This window comes from Enoplosus armatus, chromosome 14, assembly GCF_043641665.1.
Source record: "Enoplosus armatus isolate fEnoArm2 chromosome 14, fEnoArm2.hap1, whole genome shotgun sequence".
Taxonomy (NCBI): domain Eukaryota; kingdom Metazoa; phylum Chordata; class Actinopteri; order Centrarchiformes; family Enoplosidae; genus Enoplosus; species Enoplosus armatus.
In genome coordinates this window covers 6514349-6541046 of record NC_092193.1, presented here as the reverse complement: position 1 = coordinate 6541046, position 26698 = coordinate 6514349, and the positions used below count along the sequence as shown (strand labels likewise).

The 26698-nt window shown below is 41.6% G+C and overlaps 1 protein-coding gene across 1 annotated transcript in view; it reads left to right on the top strand.

Moving 5' to 3' along the window:
- Nucleotides 1–4677: 4677 nt before the first annotated feature.
- LOC139296587 (receptor-type tyrosine-protein phosphatase mu-like) overlaps nucleotides 4678–26698 on the top strand; it is a 142390-nt gene continuing 120369 nt past the window's right edge. The window contains exon 1 of the mRNA XM_070919034.1: nucleotides 4678–4750. Coding sequence (XP_070775135.1) covers nucleotides 4678–4750 — 73 coding nt within the window. The remainder of the gene's footprint in view (nucleotides 4751–26698) is intronic.

Sequence of the window (26698 nt, the reverse complement as noted above, 5' to 3'; positions counted from 1 at the left end):
GATATATATACTGTTTATATATAAACAGAAAGATTTTCCATCAGTAATTAACAGACTAAAACTAATTTTAATTCAATAAGCAAAGTAATGTCAGGGATCCACTTATGAAATGCAAACAGTCTCTTGTGTACAGTCAAGTAAAACACACTTAAACCACTATGACAATTAATTAAAATTATCCGAACGGTACTCGCTCACTAGCGGTCAGCTGTACACCCGGGATCACCCATGACTGCAGTTAGCAGGCTTTGTGGGATTTGCTGATCCTATTTAATTGCTGCGTGCTCCAATAACTTTGCTTTAAAATGAGACACTGTGCAAGATATAACAACTGGGTGAGCACACATTGGCACCCGTGTTCTCCATTCAAAAAGGTATTTTGCATTCGTAAGCCAAAGCTTAGAAAACCGTTTAGCATCACTAGCAGCCAGTGACTTCCCATAATGAAGGACAGCTAATCAATCTTGTATTGAGCTTTTGACAATCAAGGCACGGGATAATCACGATGAAATTAAATGACAAAATCACTGTTGTCTGGCAGCCACATGAGAAGAGGCTTAATAAATCTTTCTTTGGAGTGCAGATTAAGTTCTGTGATTTATTCAGTCACACCAAGACTCCTCACATAGGGTGAGGTGATTGGCATTTATTGACAAACAGCATTATACTGCCACTTATGTCAATTACTACAAAGTGTTATTTAGCTCATCGTTCTTATGTTTAACTGAAGTAAACTGTTCCAGCAGAGAGAAATATGAAGGAGAATAGATTTGCTGAAGGCCAACAGGTTCTTCCCTGGCTGGTGGCGGCTCTCCACGACGAAATGTCAATATCACCTATTCGAAAGCTCAGGATGTTGTTCGGAAATCAGCAGCAGTGAGTCACTGAAACAGTCGGCCATATCATAACCTTTAAGGCCTTAATATGGAATCTTTTGATCCTGGTCTGGCGTCAATTTTGGAGCCACTTCCTCCCATTCAATCAGTGTGATGTCACTGCTTTTCTGTCTTGCTTTGAGAGCGTGATGAAAGTAAGCTTGTGAAAGGTCACTGGATAAAAAGAAAAGATGTCAGGCCAACATACAGTATTTCTAATGATGTAACTGCTGCACGGCCCTGTTTTTGCTATCACAGATCTGGAGTAGTACAGTAACTCCCACTGAATCTCAGTTGATTAGACAAAATAGGAACTGTGATTTGATTGAAAGATATTTCCACATATTGAGTCTAGCTGTAACATCTGAACACTACATGTTGTTATTGAGAGTGCGTGAGTAGTTAGCAGTAGTAAAGTAGCTAGCAAGCAGTAGAAAGGTCTAAGTAGTTAGCGATATGAATGGGTAATGGTTGAAAATAGATAGCTAAAAGTAATGAATCAAAAGTTGAAACAGTTGAACTAGTTAGCAAGAAGTAATGGCTCAAAAGTTGAAACAGTTAGCTAAAAGTAATGGATGTACAGTTGAAATAGTTAGCTAAAAGTAATGGATCAATAGTTGAACTAGTTAGTTAAAAGTAAGGGATCAATAGTTGAACTAGTTAGCTAAAAGTAATGGATCAATAGTTGAACTAGTTAGCTAAAAGTAATGGCTCAAAAGTTGAAACAGTTAGCTAAAAGTAATGGAAAATTTGTGAAAAAGCTACATAGCGGACAAATGTTTGAAGTAGATCAAATTAGTTAATAAATGTTAAATGAACAGCTTCTGCTACTGTGGTAGTGGTAATAATGCAAACGTGAGCAAATTTACCGAAACATAAAAGTCAAATTATATGAAGAAATTGCTGCAACAATATATCGACTTCTATATAAAATTCAGTTTAAAGAAATCAATTCAAATGAACACATTTGGAACCTGATGAAGGGCTACTTTAGTTCATCTGATCAGACAAAAAGGTTGGGAACCACTGGAGTAAGATATTACTACGATATATTTGTTGACCTCTGAAACACAGCCCTCAATCACACACTCACAAACACTCTCTCTCTCTCTCTCTGTCTGCATTCGTGGGTGCAAACAATGATGTTATCCATTCATTCCTCCATCCAATTGGAGGAGCTTACATTCTCATCAATTCCCATGACAGCTCTGCTCAGACTGGTATTCATGCATTCCTGGCAACATAACTGTTGTAGCCGTGAAAATACACGAAGACCACGAAAAGACATGTGGCACTTCTATGAAAGGCTTCAGCCATTGTTTTGTGTACTTGTGTAGAAAAACGACAACTGGAGCCATATATATCCTTGACAACACAAGGTCATTTGGAGACTAAATGTAGACCCATGTCAATCTGGCTGCATTTTAATTAGCCATAAAAACTGCTGGTACAAGTGAAATTGCCATGTGTGTTTATGCATGCAAAAACAATAAGGGAATGACATTGGTTGACTTTGTCATTAGTTGCTTCTCCATCCCTCTGTTTGATATTGCTGGGAGAATATCCTGACGTTGTTTGCACTTGCCGTCTCAGATAAGACTAATTTTGAACAAATATTTGCATATATTAAAGTAAGGCTTCATGATTGATTCATCGGAGCTGAAAAAAACAACAACAAAAAACCCCAATGCCTGTGACGATGCGGTCCTGTTTTGCCAGGTCAACTGATGAGGTCCCTCTTGAATGTCAGCCCGGGTTTCCCTTTAATAGGATCAATGTGTGAATTTGATCAGAAAGGACATGCAAGGTGAACTATGATTAAGAATCCAGCTGGCAAAGATTTTAAGAAAATATTAAGTGAATAAATTAAGGTGTCAAGTTGAGCATGAAAAAGGCTTTTATAGCTTATTTAGTGTTGTGATTAAAAAAAATCACAATCAAATCCAGTGGAGCATAGATTTGGGGGGAAGAAAAAATGACTAATGGTGATCAATGAAATATGACATTGGTACATTACAGTCTGGTGCAGGAACACCAAGCCAACTGAGTTTACTCATATTGTAACTTAAATAAGTATATTAAGAAGCATTGTCTTCATATTAGATGTATGAGGAGGATAAGGTTTTAAAATGTCCAGTTTATGTTGAGAAAACAATTTCACCACAAGTTACATTCAGTGGCTGTTCTGGATTTCCATCATATCACATGATTTTCATCAGCATATGATCATTAGATGTTAATTAATTTTCATTTTTCTGAGCACTTTAAGAACTTCTCATCGATGTGGGCTTAGCTGAGGTTTAAAGTAAGTTGACCTTGGCAACGGCAATCTACTCTACAAGGGTCCATTTACAAGCCATCATGGAGCTTATGTCACACATCTTCATCAATAGATTGAGATTAAAGGTTTTATTTTTTTTTTTTAATCTGTCATCAAACTACCTGATGAATAAATAAGGCAGGCCAGAGCTTTCTGTGCAGTCTTATCATGAATATGATGGCAGCTGTGTGATGGTGATGTCTGCCCCTTCAAACGCTCCAAAAACACATTTGTGTAATTGTTTTATCGCCATGACATGTCACAACTTCTCATAATTTTATGAGAATTGCTTAAAAACATGATTTTAAAATGAAGACTTTCAGAAGTCTGCTACAGAAAATGACGCTTCACTTCTGTTCGGGAGAGATCGCAGCTGTGAAACCTGGTTAAATTTAATGGATTTTTGGTGTTGATTTTCTGTTATTGAAGTTTTTTAACAGTTAATTCACAAGATATCTACAGGGAGTTAGACCACCTGGGTTTAATTGACCTCAAACACAAGTTAAGTCACTATGTAGGACAACATACTGTACATTTCTTTGAATTACCCTTTTGGCAGATCCCATGTAACATATAAAACATGACATACTTCCTTATTTGGTGTAACAACAATGCTTTATTGTCTTTTCAGTAGATTGTGAGCTTCAACAAATGTTCAAGACCTGTTTGTGGCAAAGGGAAGGAATACTTTTCTACATACTGGGTTTTAATAAGGTCTTATATACTGTATATTTAAAGGAAATAATTGGTTTATTTTGCAATTATCATTATTTTTACAGCAGTGGGGTGTATGTGACCCCAAACAATGAGGAAGTAAAGCCAACGTCAACAAAACACAAGGTTACAGAGCACAATATAGATTCCGATATAGGCTAATTGATTTTTTATTAATGTTAGAGATTACTACTATGATAATCTCAAGATGGTGGTCATGAGATCTATCACAATAATAATTAGCACCCCTACATTAATGATGGCTGACTGTGTTAACAGTCCACATGTTCTCACATGTCCGGGGTTAACTGCACTACTTTTCCTCTGCTAATTTAAGTTTCCACAGCTGGTCCAAATAAACGAGTCTCATACGGCGGCAGGAGGAGGGGACACCTCCCGCCTGTCCTCCCGCCTGTCCTCTCACTCACAGGCGGGGCTCACACGCGCCCTCTACCGGCCACACAGCGCGCCCACAGCCGCTGCTCTCCCGGTAGCTGCCGGACCACTCAATCCACGCGTAATTCAGGAATCAGGACTCACTCACACATTCCTCCTCCAAGTGTGGAGCAAGCCGGCAAGGAGCAGCCGTGTCGGCGACAGTGTCCTCTCACACCCCGACAGCACGCCAAGGGACGGAGGGCAGGGCGAAGACACTTTTAGATTTAGCACTCCTAAAAGTATAGAGGTAGGATTCAAGTTGCAATAAAGAAAGAAGAGTTGCCAGTTAACCCCGCGGCTGGGGGTTAACGCTAAAACGGCGCTGTCGACATGGATAAAGTTATCAATTGCTTGTTTGCTGCAATAACCCTGCTGTTGTCCGCCCGAGGGGAAGTTTTTAAAGGTAAGGACGATCACCTGGAGATGTTTGCACGGACAGAACATCCGCGCAGTCCTGTTTTACGCCACAGCCACAGGGAGACCAAGTGAACTCAGTTTGCTCTGTTTTGTGTTGAGGCTTTAACTAATGTTTACGGTGTGAATTGGAGCATATGTGGCGCCGTGAAAGTAATGCGAGTTAAATGATGGTGTTACTCTCATTTGATTTCTAACAATCAGAATCAGTCACAGTCATCAGCAGTTTGTTCTCACCTTTTGTGCCGCCGTGCGCAACGAGCAGGTGCGCTGTGCGGGCACCGGAGCGAGTCCCTGGCTTTCAATGCCGCTATTTACACGACCACAAGTTTAAGGAGTTCATTGTTTGCGTCTAACTTTATCTTGATAAGTTGCTGTCTAATGTGATTAACCTCAAGGGATTCGCGCACCGGAGAGTCACTGCTTGTGCGCTTGTTTGTTGAATACGGCGAGGCGATAAGCCAACCAAGATCCTACTGTCTGCTGTCATTATTTCACCATGAACTCCGCGTGAACTTCATTTATAACGTCCCAGCGACCATCAAGACACAGCTTACAGTCACTTTAACCTGTGGTCCTCCGCTTAAAATGCCCAATGTGAATTATATTGGGTGGGTTCCTTCCACCCCAAGTTCTCTGTTTTTCATCTTAAATGCAAAAACAATTCAACTTCTATGCATAATATCAAATTCCGTTATGTCGTGCACCTCTGCTGCAGTTTATATATGACATGTGTTTTTAAAATGTCTTTCACTGTAAGTACCCTATACTGAAATAATGGATAGTTCATAAAATACACTTTCCACAGTTCAAAAAGTAAATTAGTTAATCAGCCTCTCATGTATTACAATAGGACTGTTTCTCTTGCATGTGCTCAGCTGAGAACACATGCCTCTGGATGTCTCTGAAAAGTGTTGAATTTGATGGATTTGTTGTTTCGCTGTTTGACTGATTTGTTGATGCAAACTTCCCCATATAGATACAAAACCCAGGGCTCCTGCTCTAATTAATGATATTCATACATAGGCAACTTCATTTGCAGTAAGTCTATTCAAAGCTTTGTGAAGAGAACAAGTTCAGGGATTAGTACCAGATAGTGATTTGACTTATTAGAATTGCTATAATAATGGTGCAGACTTTCACCGTCAGTTTAATAACTGTAGATTGCCCAAGGGGACTTAACATTCAGAGTCTAATTTACCCCCTAAAGAGGTCATTTCTGCGGTCTCCACAATCGCATTATCTATGTGGAAAAAGGCACATTAGCCTATATTCATGCCAATCAATGCATAGACAATGAATGTCTGATCTGAGGGTGATTCATACTGCCAATACAATTTAGGGTTGCATTTGAAAACTTGATGAAAAATATGTGATAGACGCCCCCCCCCCCCCCCCCCCCCCCTCCTCGTCTGAATGCTTCAAAGCCTGCTGAGACTCCGAGGAAGCGACGTGTGCGGTGAAGTTGTGGATGTGATGTGTGGCTTCAGTTATAGCTGGATGTGGTGGGATTTAACAGGCAGCTGATGCATTTTTCAGGGAGCCTGTTGGGGGCAGCATGGTACACATATAATATGATACTCAGATGATGAAGTCAAGCTGCTCAGGGTGGAGGACCACGAGTCAGACACATAGATCAGAATTCAGATGCATTTTGGAAACTATTTGTGTCTGTGCTGTGACACAATTTCAGCTTGATCACAACTCTGAATTTAACAAAACAACTTAGCTGATAAATAAATGGCATTTCTGGTTTATTTATGCGCCGCCACTTTCTTTAAACTGCTGCTATTCATATCAGGGATGTCTTTTACACCGGACAACTATTCAGAGAAGACGTATTAAAACGTTTTATGATACGTAAACAGTTTTTTTTCAAGCAGTATGAACGGCGGGGGTCAATTTTAGTGACTGAGAACTCTCTTACCCTGAAGCTCAAAGTATTCCCAGTCCATTTTTGTGTGAGGTTCATCAGTCTTGCCCGCTGGCAACCTCAGGACCGGGAGATTTATTGGAGTGGGCTGCACTGCACGGCTCCCAGTGGTGCCGAAACCGTCGATAAATGTGCTCCTAATTGCATGAGTGTGTGTGTAAATATGTAAACCAGGAAGAAATCAATTGGATGTGTGTTCCTCTCTCTGGCTAGGTGACTGATTAGCCACACACGGATGGAGAGGTAGAGGCTAAATATGAGCCGGTGCGTGCGGCTCGAGCCATTTGTTAAGGAGAGTATGTGATAACAGCTCATGTGATAATTAGATCACTGAGGTAACCAGAGTACCGGTCGACTTCAGTGCACAGCAGCAGCGCCTTGCGACTGTGCAGCCTCAATTCGATCACAGAGAGAAGTCTTTTAATTTACGCTTAAAAAAAAAACCCAGACAAAAACTCTCCATCATCAGGTTCACACTGTATCAGTTTCATCTCCTTCCTTCGTGAACTTGTTTATGCACCTGCTGTCAGTGGCATGGTGGAGATGAACTGCTCTTTTGTTGTCTTTTCTTTTTTTTTTCCTCCCCTTCCCTGTTGCATTCACAATGCCCACTGGATGCTCTAGGTTCAGAGAGAAAGCCAAAAAACCCCAAAAACATTATAAATCACTTGTTGTGTATGGCCAGTTCTTCTGCTTTCTACATTATGAGGACAGCTTTTTTTCCCCTAGAAGGCCTGGCCTTTGATATCTATACTCTGTCTTTTGACTGAGCACATTAAATTCCAGGGAGCTGTGCGCTTTGTTATGTTTACCACCTTTTCCAGCAGCCATAAAACCTGCCTTGTTTTCTGATAGGGGTGAGCCGTGTGTTGAGAATAATGCCCATGCTCGGCGTGTAGAGCTGCAGTTTGTCATTGCAGAGTGACTGCTGCTGATAGCGTCCCGGTTGACCGATCCTGATTGCCATCCAAGCTGTGACTAAGGAGTAAAACAACACATTGGCTGCTTGGGTAGATAAACAGCACTTCATTTGAAGTCTGGCAATAATTTAGATAGTTCTTCACTCATGAAATGTTTCTTTTTTTTTCTTCCCCCAGCTGACTCAGATTTAATAGAGACTTTTCCGAAAGGTGTCCTGAAGGGTGGCAGTTTCCTTTGTGTGAGCCAGTGGAGAATGAAATTAAATATGCATGTGATTTTTCTTTTTTTTTTTTACTTCGATGGCTTCAACCAATGTTGGAGGAGGAAAAAAAAAGCTCTGTGGTGATTGATGATAGTACAAAGCAGAAAGTGAGGTGTCTACGTTCTTCTGTAACTTTGCTTTTCAAACACTTATATTATGATGATAATGAAGGCGGTGGAAACACATGGCTTTGCCGAAGCTGTTCAAACACTGCGGGTACATGTGTGACTTCCTAGAAAAGGGTCTGCTGAGTTTGTCAGCAGGGCTGTCTTAAGACTGATCATGGCTGGTAGACAAGGAGGGGGGTGTCACTTTAAAAACTAAAACTTTAAGAACTTGCAGATATTAAGTGCTGCTGTATAGACTTAGAGCATTCGTTTGAAGTGACAAGACTGACGGGAGTATTATCCATTTTTCACTAGTAGGAGGTCTAACATAACTATGGGAAAAATAAAATCACTGCCGTTGGTACAGGACTCCAGTACCCTATTTTACATAGTGTCTGGCCTGTGAGTATCTGTGTGTGTTAGTTTTACACTCAATAACAAGCATTACAATGCCTAAAGGAAAATTACACCCTAAACACAAAACAGCCGTCAGCGATGTTTGCTGCATTGGTCCGTTTAGTTTTTTGTCGTTATACATTTCTTTTTTGCAACATGACATCACATCAAGATATTTCTAGACCACGTCTTAGTGCGCATGCGCCGACCGTGCATGCAGCCTGTTACAGTTGGGATCAATAAAGTATCCACACTACAAAATAAAATCTTAACAAAAATCTGCAGCATCATCTGCAAATGTCAGCAACTGGTGTTCTGTCCCTCCAAAATCCAAAGATCAAGAAAATGTTGCTAAAGAAAAGAAGATATCTATTATGTTGCTATCCTCATTGGACTTATTATATCAGAATAACAAAACAGTCTGCGTAAAGGGCGCACAGCTTGACACATTATTCAGCTTTGTTTCAATGAGAAAAGTCAGCATCTGGTCTGTGAAAGTTGCCACAAGGGATTCTTGGAAATGTAGGAAACCGGTAACTGAATGGTAGATAAGAGAGGTTGAGGAAAAAGTCGACACACCAAAAGAAGCAGACAACACTTCATCACAAAACAACTCCCGAGACACCCATCACATCACAGACTGATGATGCATGGGAGTACATGAGTAACAAAGGGTGGAGTTTTCCATCAATGTAGGCAGCAGGTAACATAACTAGTGTGGGGATTGAATCAGGCAAGACTCTGTCCTATTTAAACCTTTATTATTGACACAATTCATAACATGTTAAGCATTAGCCGGTTTGTTAGGTGTCAGGATATTTAACTTTTGTAAAAACAAAAAATTAATCAAAGTGGTATCATAAGTTTGCTTAAGAAGGCACCAGAAAGTGACATATTTTCTGTTGTTGTGCTGTCTCTGTATTCATTTAAAATGGCTATGTGTTTAAATTTCATCAGATGAACAGTGCACTATGTGTAGCCCTTTTAATACGCAGACCCCAATTTTGGGGCACAAGAAGTCATTGGATAAGCTAACGTGAACTTAAATACAGTCATCATATTTAATCCTTCAAATACAATTGAATCGTCGGTAACAAAAGACAAAAAAATGTGTAATTTTTGGTTTCATGATGGCGCCCCCCTGGTTGCATTAATTCAGTGGAATACTGTCAGGTATACGTCTGCGTAGATGGTCACACCGGCACTCTGGCAGCCTTCAAGCTGCTGTCAATCAAACACAGACACGCCCCTCCAGCCGACTGACACAAAAAGGAGCATTACTGATATTTCCCCAGAGAGCTTTTCCTTACTTTTTTAATAATACAAAGCTATTACCAATAAAACTAAAAACTAAAAACAGAGACATTATTTTGGACCAAATGTGATTTCAGTGGGACTACTACTACTATCTCTTCTTGCTCTGCCTAAGAGTGCCTCTCCTTAATATTTTGGTGTTGAATCCTCTCCAATGACCCCCAGACATCAGCTGACATTTGTGCAACCTTCAGTCTCGTCTTCAGCGAGGGAAGCACATGATAATTTGGGCTGGTTGAGTCAGATGACTGACCTGGCCGGTCAAAAACATTCCACTGTTCACCATAAAAAGCTCCTTTGAGAGCTTTCACTGTACTGTATGTTTAGGATCATTGTCCTGCTGCGCTGTCCTGAGATTGAGGGGGGACTTTGAATAAAATGGCTGTGATCCTTACACTGAAATTAAAGCTCAATTTAAGGCTTGAAGCTTAAATTAAAGCTGAATGCACTTTGAAATGAAACAATGACTGTGAGGTTAAAGTGCTGGAGCACGGAACACAACAACAAACATGTGACTGTCCAAAACACTTGTGGACTGCACTGTAATGTGTATGGAAATTGGTTAAGTGTTGGCCTATCACAGGCACTTTCAAGCAAAAGAAACTAAGTAAAATCTTCGAACGCAAAGTCTCCCAATATGGGTAATCATCTTCATATCCCTGGAGTGCCACTCCACATTCAATCATTAGCGGTTGATTTGCAAGTGATTTTATTTACATTCTTGAGAGGCAGTAATAGTTTGAAGTTCATTCTCGAGGCGGCTGATGTGGCTATGTTATCTGGAAGCTCTGCAACGGAATGATAATTGGCCTTGAGATGTGATTGTATGAAGGATGCTGGACAAACAGAGCTGCTCTAATTATACACAGCTCCTTCTTCAAATGAAGAGGATAAAAGCTAATGAATCGCACACAGGCCAGCACAGGGGCTGCCTAATGAAGAGAGCATGAGCGACAGAGAGGGGTGTGTTTGTGAGAGAGAGAAAGTGTTTGTGTGTGTGAGGCATGCTCGAACAATTCTGTGATCTCATCACCATGTCTAAAAAAAAAAAACCGCTCGGTAGAAAAACAACAACTTACTATGCAGCGGATCATGTTTACAGAAGTCTGCATTCGTTGTAGGTGGCTCAGAGAGTCCGGGCACTCAGGAAAATTTCACTAATTAATGCTCCAAGGGTCTCAATTGTTGTTAATGGTGACGAGGAGGAGGAGGGGAACGAGGGAGGAGCAGGAGAAGCAGTTTAAATCAGGACATTACAGCGTGTCTACTCAATTGATTGTCAGGCCTTCAATCTGCATGGCTGTCAGCTGACTTTTATTCAAGATTTAAGAAAATGTTATCTTTGTTTTAGAGAGATGTTCACTTGAGAATTAAATCTGTATCAGTGACCAACGACCGGCTGTTGCACCGATGGTTTTTGCACTCAGATTGAGTTGAACCTCGACCCGGGCACGTACCTCACTTATCTTCAAAACCTGCTGTTCAATCAGCTGGTTTCTATTCAGCATTGTCGCCTATAACCTAGGGGTTATTATGTGCACTGAAATTGATTCTGATAGACACTTTGATATTTGGTTCAGGTGAGCATGTATCCTTGACCTGAGGCGTGAAGCTTAATTCCAAGTCTGTCAAATAAAACAGCCCGCCGCTGCTTTGACGCCGGAGTCACGTAGTTTGAGAAGGTGGAAAGTTTCTTCTGTAATTTCATGAATAACTCAAGTTGCCTCCTTCACGGGACAAGTGCTCTTCCTAACTTGGAGGAGACTCTGTTTCATGCCAAAAAGCTGTCCGCATAGGCTGATGCGCCTCACACAACTGGTGTCGGTGGAGGAGGGGGCTGCTGCTACTGCTGTTTCACCTTGTCTCCTGTTATTTATTAGGCTTCTGTCAAGGCTCAGGCGGTAGGCAGGTGTACATCCCTCCTCCTCCTCTCCCCATCCGGGCCTTATGAGTATAACCAGGGGCAAAATTCTCCATTACTGTCAGTCTGAATCTGTTGCCGTCACATTAGCGCACGTCATGCAGTCATTAATGCATTAGGCCTTGTTTGAGTGCCAGTTATTTGCATTGGCTTTTACACTGTCTATTTGCCCTTGTACTAAAAGCTGCCTTGGCTGAACCCATTGACCATTTAACTGTTCAATAATGAAGCGATCCCTGAGGATGAATTAGGCCTCAGCGGTCCTGTTGAATAATGGTTATTAGGACGCGAAAAAAGCATGCATCAATTTTTTGGGGCTTTTTGACAGGGACATGTTGCAAAATTCAAATTTTATTTACCTGCTGTATGTTTTTAATGCATCTGTATTCCTCTGGCATATGATCTCACCACTAACAGTCGAGTACACTATTATCCACCCTTATCCTCCACTTCTTCCTCCCAAAGCAGAATGTACCTGATTATACTCCTATCGGTCACACTCCGGCGCCTATTTGCAGGCTGTTATCTGTTTGCGGTGGAGACTCCTCGGGGAAGCATACAGCCGATAAGAGACTGTTGTTCTGTAAACAGCCCTCTGACCTCCTCAGGCTGGGCTTGGCTCCTTTTCAAATGGGTCTCTTTTGTATTGGCCCGAAGCTCAAACCTCCGCGTGACTGATTCCCGGGGGGGAGGTTTAATGGCATTACTGTACGCTCCATACCACGCGGGGTGGTCACTCCAGAGCTGTCAGAGCCTGAGGGGGGGCAGGGGGGGTCCATGCCTTCAGAAGCAAAGGGAGAATAAGACGGTGGGAACGATGCTGGAGAAAATATGTACTGTTGACTCTTGTTGAACATTCGGAAAATGAGGATGAAAATGCGAATGACCCCTTTTATGCCCCTAAACTGGAAGTAGCTTGTGGGAATGGAATCATCTGATGGTACGGTGGTGTTTTCCTTCAGTGTCAATCACCATTTTAGTTTTTAACCATGTGGCAAACCTCTTATCACAACATGAATTATATTCTCACTTGTGCTTGTCCCTGTGACAGTCTGTGAACTCACTGAAATCTGACATGAGACAAGTGCATTAATAGCTCTTCTGGGGACAACTTGACGAACTGCTGGACAGTCCACTATCACGCACGATCGGTCAGCTCCACCGACGTCAACTCAGTTTTTAACACATTCCTTTTTTAATTTGTAATTTGCAAGTGCGCCTGAGTAAACAATGCGCTGAAAAACAGCAGCCATGGGCTCTACTGCAGTGAACTGTTGTACTAAATCACTTTGGTGTTAAACACTGCTTCATCGACACGGCTATTGAGACACACAGCTGCAGGGCCCGTGTTAAAGACAGAGCAAACAAAACAATAACTGGGAAAGATGATGCTTGGCTTGAAGCTTGACTCCCACCCTGTAATCAGAGTTTGCCACGCTAAAGAAATTACAGGGCACAGGAGTCATTAGAAGTGTGGGTGCAGCTCGGCATTGCAAACGGAAACAAAGTTGAAAACACATGTTTTTGGAATAATGCACATCTGAATAAACAAACCGGTGAAAATCTGACAAGTTGATTGTAATGATTGTAATGATAGTACGCTGCCGGCCCGGGAGGATGAATTCAGTTGGATGTGATGTCTCTGAGTCTTATTGGTATCAGGGCAAAAGGAGTAATTAATTTGGAAAGACTGGTTTTTCAGCAGTGTTATCAGTCCGACTGCCTCAGCTTCACATTTCATGACGAATAGCACTCTCCTTAAACAAGTTAGAACAGAATTAACTTGACATGTTTGTTATATTTCTTGGAAGCTATTGCAGTTAAACAATCTTACTTTGTTGGATTTCTACTTTTAAAGCAGTTTATCCAGTTGTCTTTCTGCACTCTATATAGCCTCAAGAACTACAACTAAAATGCTCTGAACACTAACGTGAATATTTTTCTGTAGTGTTAATATTATTACCCGCTGCTGAAGCCATGGTTTGACTAAAATGCAAACATATCTTTTCCCTGTCCTACTAAGTCTTTGAGCGCGTCCCAAGGCTAACTGAGAATTTCCCTCTTGCCATTCCCAGATCTCTAAATGGGGCATTATTCATAATAGGATCCCCGCTGAAGGTAGGCAGTAGAGACATTTATAAAAAGAGACAGGGACAAGACAAAATTCTGACATACTGGATTCACACTAAAAGCATGTATTTTTTCAGTATTTTTTAACTCAAATCTAAATATGTCTTTGTCTGCTTTATTTAATTTTGCTTGTCATGGCGTTGGCTGCTGTACTGCTAATTTGCCATTCCCTTCCTACAAATTCTGTAAATGGTCAGAATTAGTAGCCTTTGATAAGCATTCAGGAAGGGATAGCATTTAGCGTGTTGCTAGCTAACATACATCAAAAGAAACAGAAAGTGAGACAAACAAGGCTTTTGGATACCATAACTCTGACTGTAGCCTGACTTAAAGTAATATTCGTATGGCCAGCAATTTAATAAAGTGACATTTAGTTGTAATATGATGACATTTTGCTGGTTTACACAGGGATTTAGCAGTGCTAATGTAATTGTTTCGAAAGTCACTTTCCAACTGTGCAAAAAATGAGCCATTATGTGGTTAAGTAGCTTTAAATATCAGATTTCAACAGCAGACATAAAGCCATTTCGAGGCAGGCTTGTTTTGTTCTGAACTGAGGTGTGATTATGGCTGTAGCTCAGCACATGCTCGCCACCAGATGACACGTTTTATGCTAGCTGACTGGGGTTTTTCTAGAGCAGACGGGTGTCAGGTTTTGAAGTTTTGTGTCAGATTTTCTCATTCTCTGCATATTAAAGCAAGCTGACCTTTTTAACAGCAATTAAAACCTCAATATGTCTCACATTTCTCATTTATTTTGCCACTTAGGTGTATATTACAAGTAATTTAACAAATTGCTTGAGTTCCCTTTGATAGCAGGCTCTGTTTTCTGAGTATATATTACACTCTATTCCACATTTGTTGAAGCCAAAATGAACCCGTAAGTGAATCATTTCAGAGCAAGATCTTATATTCAACTTACTCATGTCCATGCCAGCCTCATGACTTAATTAAATCATTTATTAATTAGAATGGCACAACACTGAAGGTATTTTTCTTTTAAATTTGCCTTGTAGTAATTACTCAACTTCAGACTGACATTAGTGGGCTAGTTTCTTTAGAGCAAACCTTAGGCTAAACTCCATTGAACATATGAACGTGAGCAGTGTGACACCCACGCTTCCCTTGGACAGGCCAGTGTGGCTCATCTTTGGGGCAGCTCTGCCTTATTTAGTTGCTGGGAAGTTGCAGCAGCATCAAACATTGCAGATCAGGATTGCAGTAGCCCGGTGAGGCAGAGGCACACAGGGCTGGGTTCAGAGGATGAATAATTCACTCCCATGAGCCCAGACTTCTTGCCGTGAGACTAATATTCAACAGCACCTGTATGTCTGAACCCCCCCCTCCACCCCTTCAACCCACCAGGTTTCTTTCCCGGGGGAAAACCTCACCCCAGCATCACCCCAGCTGTGCGTTCTCCAAACTGTCAGAATAGCACAGCCATGGCTGGCCTGCTGTGCTGGTTTGACAGAAGTGTACAGTGGAAACATAGTTCAGTGTACACTAGGCTGCTGTGTGACTGGACTCAGAAATACAGGGAAAGGTTTGAACATCATTAGGGCTGGCTATCGAGCCTCAATACTTTTTTGGGCACCAACAGAAACAAGTTTGTAGCACTGAGCTTTGAAAACACAACTAGCTGGTCAAAGTCATTATCTTGATATTCTTTGATCATGTACTCCCTGGTTTAAATCAACATTTTGCCAGATGAGAAAACAATCTAATTACAATGTCCATTGAGTAGCTTTTTGAGAGCATTTGATCATATCATATCGTCTTCGTCAGCAAAGTTTGTCCAGTTGTCATTGAATTGTAGCCGTTAAAATTCACATTTCATTTCATTAGCACTTTAAAGTCGAGATGAAACGGCATTTTCGTTAGATCTAACGACCGTATCGTGTCGTATTTCCAAGTGACGCAAGATTGGCAGGCGCGGCATAGTGAGCGTGTCATAACCGGCATACCATGCTGTTGTTAGCTGGCCAACTAATGAATCTTAGCTCTGTACTGCTAAAAGTTGAAGATTGATTGATGGGTGATGTTATTGGTTGAAATTGGTTGGTTCAAGCTTATGTAAGCACATGTCATTTGTTTTACAGGGAGAAAACATGATTGGATTTTTTTATTTTTTTATTTTATTGGCATATATTGTTAGATAGGTGCACAATATGACCAGGGATGTGATCTAAAAGGGAATTTCATCGTGACTTTACGGACTTCTTCATGTTAACTTAAAAGCTGGGGTTCATGTGTTATTGCTGAACGCTCCAGCTACTAGATGCACCTTGTGGTGAGGTTGTTTACTTAACTGCTGATAAAGTCGAGAATGAAGCTATGAACATCCACAGTTTGACGATTATGACATTTTGGCTGCATACTGGTTGGTATCGAAACTCAAAAGGTATGATTTGTACAGAGGTGTCATATCTTAATGTAATTGTTTTATGGATAAGAATGGCACAGCTGTCATGACTTTGGTTTGGGATCAACACGCTGAATTTTCCTCCAGTTTTTTTCCCCTCTTTCTATCATTCTACATTTCATCATTCAGCCTTCATTTCTATAATTATCTGAACAAAAGACGCTCAAGCGTTGACAGATCGACTGCGTCCAAGCATGCGTGTGTGTGTAGGCGTTTGTGCACATGAACACATAGACTGTGTTTATAGTGTGTGTGTGTGTGTGTGTGTGTGTCTCTGACGGTGGCCACTTTCCACAAGTGTGCACTTGGATGTGTGTTGTCGTGCATAACCAGCGTTGCCATCTTGTGTCTGTGTGTCGTGCATGTGTACGTGTGTGTGTGTGTGTGTGTGTGTGTGTGTGCTGTGTTTTCCTCCTCGTCCCTGTGTGTCAGGTAGCGGACTCATCTCAGGCTTATTATCTGGGATGTGACAGAAGGCGGCAGGCAGCAGCGCCGATGCCTTAATGAAACCTAGGCCCTGGCTAATTGGTGACACCGTGGCGTGAGGGAATGAGAGAGGCAGTAACCAGACGGGCAGGACGAAAGGCGAGGACAGCGGGTCCGGCCCTCACACCAGTGAATTAAGCCCGTCATGTTCATTTGTAGAACACACAGAACGAGGGAACACCCACACTCTTCTTATCAAAATCCTGCAAATGCAAAACTCCCCGCTGGTCGACCAAAGATAGCCCCGGTAACCACGTTTTCCTTTTCAGTCTAGCTAAGTTTGGCCCCTTTTCCTTCTTGGTACATGGTTCTTATCATGGATCAACATTTAAGCAACATAACAAAAGACATGGTCTGGTATGGCCAGTAGCATACGGTGGTTAATGTTAGTTAATGTTGGCAAACTTTAAATACATATTGCTGTAAAACAAACATTATTGAATCAGTTCACTGACTTTATGACTCTTCTGTACCTGTGCCGCTGTTATAATGCCCTTTAGCATTAACTGCCAGTTGTAACCACAGTGGCCACAAGTTGCATAGGTTCTGTTTAATGTGTCTTTTCACCCAAATAACATAAAAAATACTTTCAACAGCAACGTGTCTTTCCAGAAACAATACTCTGGTTAATCCACAGACCTCGCTGTCAACAGTTTTCACTGGGAATACTGAAGAAATGATACGGAACCAGTTCAGTTCTGTCACATAGATATCTCACAACCCAGGCAAATATCTGCACACACCACTAGGGGTAAGTGAGTTAATATGTTTCACTTGTAATTTGGGTTAACCAACCCTTTAAGCTTGGACCGGATGGCAGTGCCAGAGGTTGTCGGTAGTCCTTCCTGCCTTGCCCTGGGCTGGCTGTCTGACCCTTCTGCCTCGCAGTAAGCCAGTTTGGCTTCCTTGTGTCCACCAGAGCTTGAGGGCTCCTTCCGGGGTGTCAGAGCTGACCTTTCTCTGTCGGTAGGAGGAGTAACGCACAGCCGGCCTCTATCTGTCGTGCCCCCAGTTGTGTTTATGCCTCAGAAAGGACCACAGGGGCCTACTCCAGTGTTATGTTTGAGTAACAGCAAACGAGGTGCAGTATGAGTTGTGATGCTCAGCTGGTCTCATACTGATATGGATACTTGGCCCATTTATTTCTAGCACCAATCATTAGCTGTCATTGACATTTAGAATTATATTAGCCATTTAAAAGTTCATCATGAAAAATGACTTACTCTAACATATAGCCAGCATTTCATTAAGCTAAAGAGGTGATTGCAGCTTAAGAAAGATTAATCCAGAGACTAAAAGGTGTTCAAATCCCTGTCTATCCTCTATCTTTACTGGTTCACATCTGAGGCTAAGCTTGTTTGTCCCATAAGATTGGGATGAAAGATCTGGGTGGTTTGACCATGTTGTTTTAGACCTCAACATGAAATGACCTGATCAAACATCCTCTGTGCTCATGGGCTGACAAACACCACAACAAATCAGATTTCCTTCTACTTCACTTCTCTCCTTCTGACTCAAGTGACAGATCTAGCCCAAGTCTGTGATCTGGCTGTCCTCGACAACATGGGGAGATCAAAGAAGGCAAAAACATTTACATAAAAGATTATGTATGAGTCGTAATTAGCGCCTGCCTCGGCAGTGACAACAGGAAAAATATGTGATTTTGGCTGGAAGATGAAACGAAGGTGGGGTGAGAATTATAATAACCAGGTCTGAGCTTTAGTGTCACATTTTTAATTGAAGAAATCCCCAAAGATTGTCCGGCTTTTCTAGGAGCACCTGACTCAAAGAAATATAGATTAGGATTAGTCTTATTAATTTTTGTTAATGCATTCATGCACATTCATTTTCTCCAAGATAATTACGTGTTTTACTTTGATGGCTCCTAATTTCATATGCCCAAGTGTGCTGCTGCAGCCCCCCCTCAACTCCATCCTATAAAAATAAGGTTATTTCATCCTCCAAATTCTATTCAAAATCATGTGTAGTTGTCACATTACATCAAGGTACTACATTATGATTTAGAGTGAGTGATGCAAGATTATTGCTGTGGGCAAAAATGTGGATTTTTGCTTCACTCTGGTACATTCTGGTTTATTGCATGTGGAGAATTTTTCTGAAGATGTGTCAATTGGCAAAGCTGTAAGAGAAATCTATTTAATGCGTCTGCGCTACAGCATGTCATTAGAGGCAATTTCCCTGCCACATAGAGGGTCAGCAGAGGGGGTCACGTTGTTTTGTGTGCTCATTGGACTATTATCTAGAATTGTTGAAGAAGACAATTTTTGAAATTTCATTCTAATCGTTATAAGTAGCTCGGCGAGGTGGAAGTTCATCTTGCACACTTGTAAAAGGGTACTATTTTCAGAAATTAAATAGGACGCCCTCGGATGTGGCACCTTATCTCATGCTAATACATTAGCAGACGCTATAGAGCAGTGACAGTAGCGAGGCATAGAGGCTTATCCTCCTGTGGGAGGAGCTGACATTTACTCTGAAAATTCACCTTTGGTTTCTGCCTCTGGATTTATGATATCACTCTTATCTAGATTCCATCACAATTTTTCATTACTGTTGTACTCTACCAGTGTGTGACTTTCTGTCATGGCTTGTAAGATTTGCCCCCAGAGAGTAAAGATTGAGCTGTCTGAATAGTTTGGTCGTGCATCGCTGATGTTTCCTAAAATGTATGTAATATGTAATCACCGGGAAGATATGCATTGACATTTCAGATGTGAGCATCAAGGCCTCTTGCGATGATGTTGGACTGGATGCCAGACAATCCTCTGGCTGCAGTGGTGGAACATTTAAACCCATCGCTTAATTAATGTTTCGCCCGAGTTGCTCCAATTCTGTCAATCCTTAATTCCAGGAGGAATATTATCCTTTGCCCGCTAATAAGTTTTTAAACATCTTTTCAATTTACTTGGGAATATGTAGAGAGTTGCTTAACATCTTTAATATATCTGAACTATTGCTCTCATAGGAGAAAGTCAACAGCAGCTGTCTTGCAGGCATGATTTTCCAGGAAATATGTCTTAGCGAGGAAATCTTGTCCCTCCTCATTTGTGTTCTTGAATTAGAAATACTTGTCCTTGGATTTAAGTATATAACTTTGTTTAGACTGATAAGAGTCTGCCAGCATATTTGTTGCAAGGCAGAGCCAATCACCGGACCTTGCCCTGGGTTGTCTAATTTCTTGAAATTAATGTCATGTAGAAAAATCTCCCACTTTGGGTCCAGAGACAGGCTGAATTCCACCCCAGTGGGCATGCATGATGTTAATGCCCCCTAATATGTGGCAGCACACACTCTGATACTCAGTATAATGAGGAAAACACTTGAAATACAGATAATTCCTCCAAACATGCATGCTCTATTAGACAGATCACATTTTATTGTTGTGAGGTCTGGAATGAACAAAGGGATTTTTGGTGCCAACAAAACAATGGCACATTGACCGGAGATCTCTTAAATGATACCAGGCATGGCAAACAGGCAGAAATAATCCTATGGTTTTTGTACTCACTGCATACTGCTTTCACTAATAAAGTTTGTCTGACTATTCTGTCAGTAGGGGTTCTGTTAACTTGTAAAAACAACATTGGTTAATTAGATAGTGAAGGTGGTTTGTGATTCTGCTTTAAGTGAATTATGACCCTGTAGCATCGATTTGGTGATTTCAGGTTTAGATTTCTATACTCCAAAATCACATATGACAACCGCTGTTTTTAGACATATGATTTGGATAAGGGAAGACTCAGGTCGAAAGACGTTTAGATCAAAATCAGGTTGAAAAGTTTACCTTGGTTGAAAAGTGAAGCCAAGGCTCCATATTGTTTCAAAGGATTTTAAATGTCTGTATTTCAATGTGAAACATGTAGAAAAATAAGCTTTGTACTAACTTTTCAACCTAAATTAGCCCAGTTTTAAGCTACACTCCTAGACGTATTTTAACCTGCAAATCACTTTGTAAATTCTTACTGTGAAGCTCCTAGTTCTGCCTGTGATGTCAACATGGCAGAGAAAACCTGCTGTGTAGCCCACCCGTGTTCCCTGCGTGTTCTCCACATGCTAATGTTGCCATAGCCTGAGGACATGGCGTGGGCCTCCGGAGGCAAGCTATCTCCGGCGCGGAGACAGATCTGCGGAGACACGGTACACTTGGCAAGACGGATACCTCAGCCAGGCGCCTGCTGCCATTTAACAATCTCACCCAGCTCTGGACTGACATTTCTGTTTTACCATCTCTCGTCCAACTCATCGCCCCCGCTTTGCCGCTGTCACCGTAAACTTGTGTACAGAAAAAACATGGGGATCTAGATGTGATAGCGGGGAAGGATGGCTTATTCCCAGACACAAACAGAACCTGTAGCCTCACAGTATATATGTCTTTGAATTGTCCTTCTTCCGCAGTAGTGCGATGCAGCCTCGCTCCCGAGGGAGAACAGCGAGCCTGATGAGCTCCCCGTGGCCAGGCCAGGTGCTTCTTTTGGAGTCACGGGGCCAGCGCAGATCTGCGGTACCACGGGAGGGAGGATTGACATGATAACATAGCCTACCGACTCCCTGCGCCACCCGGCAGCGTGGCCACACAGCTTAATCCTCTCTCCACGAGGGCAGAGCCGAAACACTCGTTCCCCTCCTCGCTCAATCCTCTGTCAAAACAAGGGGGTTTTGTCAGCCATGAGGGGTGTTGCATCCCTCTCAGTCCCTGCCAACGGAAGCGCTATTACTGCCTGCCAATGCCCCGGGAAAAAAAAGAATACCCAATATGCATATTATTCTAATACCAGCCGTCGACAGCTGGAATTACTCGGCATGATAGCATAATGAATGCGGTGCCTTGTAGGTTTCTACATAAAGCTGTTTTGCCACTTTGATGAATAATTCATACTAGCCCAGAGGCAATGAATCAACCAGGCAAGAACTAAGAAAATTAGCCACCAATTAGTGTTTATTTATGGGGATAGTGTGTTTTACTCTCAATCTTAGTGCCAAAAAATATATATGCAAAGTAAAGTTTTGGCGACCTTGGGAATACAAATAAGCAGAAAGGAGGAGAGGAAAAGAGGGCTTGACTGTTGGATGAATCAAATGACCCCCCCATGTCTCCATTGCCCCCCCCCCCACCCTCAGTCGGGTTATTGGACTCTCTGACTCCTGTCTCAGCCGGCCTCCAGACATACAGTATCAGAGTCAGCCTCTCAAAGCGGATTGATTCAATCTCTCGGCACATGATATGTAAGACACTTTGTTGACTGAGGGGATGTGATGTGAGGTTTTAATGCTGCCACATGTGAGCTAAACCTCTGTCTCCTTGGAGCGTGCAGCCCCCACCTCTACCATCTCCCCCCCCCCCCCCCCTCCCCCCAGGCTGCTCCTAGCCCAGCGCACTGGCAGCTTGCCCAGATACATTGGTAGTCGTTAGTTGTCACTGGAACGATGTGACACGTCGCTCTGATTCGTGGGGACTGTTGTTGAAAGTGATCGTTCCTGCCAAGGAGAAGCCCTCACCACGGATAAATGGACACTGAACAGCATGTGAACAGAGAGATAAAAATGGCTGAGAGAAAATAAACTAGTCAGCCTTGGAGTCTAGCCTGGCTTCTCAACACCAGAATCTTTGGGGCTGGTGAGCCTTGCAGAGGGGTTTTCAGAGAAAGACAGAAGGACAGATTGTGCATCTTCCTTTTTTATTACTGATTTTCCGTTTATTTCTCCTTCATGTTAAAAAAAAAAAAAAAAGATTTGCCTTAAGTTGAATGCTTCCCTTTGAAATTTGTGAAGAGTCGAAGACTCTGCTAGTTTGTTTCTCAAGGTCAATGAGTGGAGAAGATATCTCCAGCCAATTCAATGAAAGACAAACAGACATGAGTGAAGGATGGGTTTTATAGGAATCAGACAAGCTGTCGACAGGAGGATAAAGAAAAAGAAAAAAAAAACCCTGCCAGATATTCATGAGGATAACTCTCCAGCGTCTGTGCTCTTTTTCTTCCTTTGTAAAGCTTTGATTGTGAGGAAATATGCTGCTGTGGATGTCTCTTCCTTTTCATGAGCTCCAAATGTGGAGTTTTCAGAGCTGCAATGAGTCAGACATTGTGTTGGGCCGAAGATAAGGGAGGCCAGGTGACAGACAATGTCTCAGCTCCCTCTGACTTGTGGGATAAGCGCTGTTCATGTCAGGCCATTTGCTTCAGTTTTAACATGAAAAGAACTGAGACTAATTTAAAGACTCCTCGGCACGGTTTAGACAAAATGCAGTTGGAAGAAAAGGGATTTCTTTTTCTTCTTCTTCACATATTTACCTACTAATTGGTCTTTTTGCGGCACCTTCACTGAACTTGAAGTTGTTGAACACTGATTATAACTGTGGATGGAAATATTGGGGCTGTGCTGTCTACATAACAGGTGTATTAGTATGCTTCACTTTGTAAGCTGTCAGAGACTACATTTACATGCAGACAACCCAGCCACTTGAGTAATCTGGTTTTGGCTCAACATTATTTAGCTTCATAACGTTATTTAGCTTCATAACTTGGTTACAATAACCTGGTTAAGCTCCACTTCTATCTTCTATCTTTTTTTCTTTTTGTCTTAAGCTGTGAGCTGTGAGCTTGAATAGTATCAACAGGACACTTTAAAAAATCAGCCGCATTTAGTATACATGCTGTCTGGTTTGAGTGTACTTTATTTTGTATACTTTTGTTTATACTATATTATATATAGTATAGATCCCACCAGCTCTTGGAGGCACCTGGAAGCTTCTTGGCATCTTCTCTTTGATCCAGTCTTCACTCTAACGTATAACACTTGATATTTATGTAGAATACTTTATAATTCATGTGCTGTTCATCATACTTGACTTTTTATTTAAGAAGTATCTTAATTCCATAATATTCTACTAATGCTGCATCTGTTGTTGCTCAACTTGAGGTTATTTTGTAAAGTTTTTTTATTTGAGTCGTAGGTGTACGAACAGAGCGTGTTATGTGCTGTACAAGTTGAGAATGTGTGATTTTCAGGGTTGTATAAATAAAACTGATTTGATTTGACTCTACCTTTTGTTGCTGGTTAGCTTTACTATCTGTGGACAGGACGCTGCAGGTTTTCCTTTCATATTCTGACAACAAGCAGACCCAGTTTTGGGGTATCAAAGGCTTGTGTAAACAGCTTAACTCAAATAAGACCTTAAGGGCTTGATGGCCCACAGCCAGGTTACTCCGTGCACGTTAGCATAACTACTATGTTGCAGCAGCCGCTTCCCCACGACAAATTGCTGTGGATTTTTTGAACGCGGTGATTAAAATAATTCTAAATTTTGACTTCTCGTAAAACACTCCGCCTGTTTTAGCTGGTTGGCTGTCAGATCTGGTCTTTCAGTTGAGCTGTAGTAAACTTGTCGACTTATTTCAGTGTCCCTGTGTCATCTTCCGTGCTATGGAGATGATGTGACTCTGTTGTGAGTCATGAATCACTGTGCTATCGTGTCTCCTCCTGAAACTCCAGGGAGGACAGCTCTTGTCACAAACCATTGTGGTTTGTTCCATCAGGCTGATGTCTAAGTGCCTATGTTATGTTCTCAGCCAGTAATTAGCCACAGCCTTACAACCCCAATAACACAATTATATCTGGGGCTGCTACTTTCCTCCACACCCACAGCAATAATGAATGAACTACAGGTTAATGAAATGTGTGTGTGAAATGGTGGATGCCTCACACGTCTAATTTATTATGAGCCAAAGCCAGAGGCACAATCCACAAAAATGATCCAGTACTAAATTTACCGCTTACTTTGCAACTTCTCACCTTAATCATTGCAAAATGAAAGCTTGTGAATGTCAAAATGAGGCACAGCTTGTTAATTTTATGCACAAGATGGATAATACATTTTATGCTCGTATCTGTTTGGAAATACAGCTGAATGTTCACATTTTCCTTTTTAAGGAACAAATGCTTCCCAGGCGCCAGTTATCATATTCAGATTTGTCATGTAGACGTTTTGGGAAGTTTGCCAACTCTCAATCTGTTGGATAACTTCGTGTTGTGTGCATTGTTTGTTTGTGTACGCATATGGTTTATCCCAAATGCCAGAGTGTTAGTTAAAAGTTTCCAATGTTTGTGCTTCACAGAATCCACGTTTGTATTTGAAATAAGTGCAGTTTTAGTTGCTGGAGATGCAAATTCAGACGTTTTCAAAGCCAGAAGCCTTTTTTCCCTCCTGTAGTGTCAAGTCAGCGCTACAGATGGTCGTAGTGTGGAATTTCTTGTTGAGTTTTCGCTTAAACATCTGCATGTTGGAGTTAATATCCACTGTGGCTCTAGCTCGTGTAATCGTGCCACATACTGAAACCATCTTTCTTTTTATTCTCTCTTTACTCAGGCCATCTGATGATTACCACTACTACTATATACCTGAGAGGTACACAGCAGTACCATCTGTACCTCATGTATCTCTACTACTTTGTGTGTGTGTGTGTGTGTGTGTGTGTGTGTGTGTGTGTGTGTGTGTGACTTTCCGCACCTCCCCATGAGAAAGGCAAACTGAAATGGACAACATCCAAATTGCATCAAATGGAATTAAAGCAAGGGACAGATGATGACTGCTGATCTGCAGATGGGTGAGAAATTAAAGGAAATACCACCATGAAGTGTCTTAGCAAGGTGTTGGGCCCGTTTGAGCCTCTCATGTATTATCATTACATCCATGTCACATAACTAAACAACAGATTTCCTGACAGATAATTACCCAGTGATCTATGAAAAAAACAGAAGGTTGTTTAACAACACTGAAGAGGTTTCCAGAATCTGTAAAGACTCCATATTCATGCATGTGGCACAAAAAGAAGAGACTTTTAACCTGTTTCCCACGTTGAGACTGTATTTACTTGCTCTTTTTGTAAAACACAAGCAAAATATTAATGCGTTATTTCACATGAAATATTGGAAAGAAACTTTGATTAATACATATATAACTGATAATAACATTTTCATTTTAGTTGACGTTGTACAAATTGAGCATGGAGATATGTCATTTCCGGGTTGTCTTTGTTTTGTTTTTACCCTAATGCAATGATAATACACTCCAGCACGGCTTTAATGCTCCTTCTCATAGACCTCTTGAACTCTACTTCTCCTGGAGTGATGAACATCATTCTTCCAAAATACATTTGGTGTCGTAACGACGGTGGTGGAGAACGCTGTCTAACCATTCATAGGTGTTGAGTTGGGTCGAGATCTGGCGACTGTGAAGTCCATAAGATTCACATAATTAACTCATCAAAACATCCAGTGACCCTTCGAGCGCTGTGTGGAAGCATTTGCATTCATGTCACTTGTCTCTATCTGTCAGTCTATCTCTCTGCCTGTCTTGTATCTATCTTCTCATTGATCTATAAATGAGAACAATGATGTGCTTTAGTTAAGGCCTGTTTTCTGCTTCTTGGTATTGGCATTGAGGACGATGCCCTGTGGTAGCGGTCAATTCTTCAGTAGCCCTGAAGCTAGCTGCTTTTGGTGGGATCGAGCAAACCACTCCTGCACCCCCATCCCCCCTGTGTGTCTCCCTCTGTCTCTCCCGCTCTCTCGCTAATCCCACATTGCCTGGAGGTACTTTCGTGTGTTTTGTGGTTTAGTTCAATTTGTTGATCTGTGCTGCGGTGAAATGCCATCAAAGGGATCGTTCCTTTCCCTATTCTGGATTAGCGGCATTTGATGTAAACTTGACTGAACCTTGCGTTGGAACCCTTCAGATAAAGGAGAAGCTGCCTAATTCCATATAAAATGAAACTTTTCTGGTTGTTACTGCTTTTGCCATAAATGAGTCATCAAGACATTTTAAAGGTTTCTTTGGTCCAAGTGTCCTTAAATATTTTATCATCTCTTTTATATCTTTTAACAGCTTCTGTCTTTGTCTATCTGTCTATCTTCTTCTGGTCAAATTCACGACGAGCCCTGCAGCATTTGCATGCTGTCTCTGTTGATGTCTGTGACATTTCTGAAACCATGTCATAATAGCCTAAACATGGCAGTGAGTGCTGCAGTG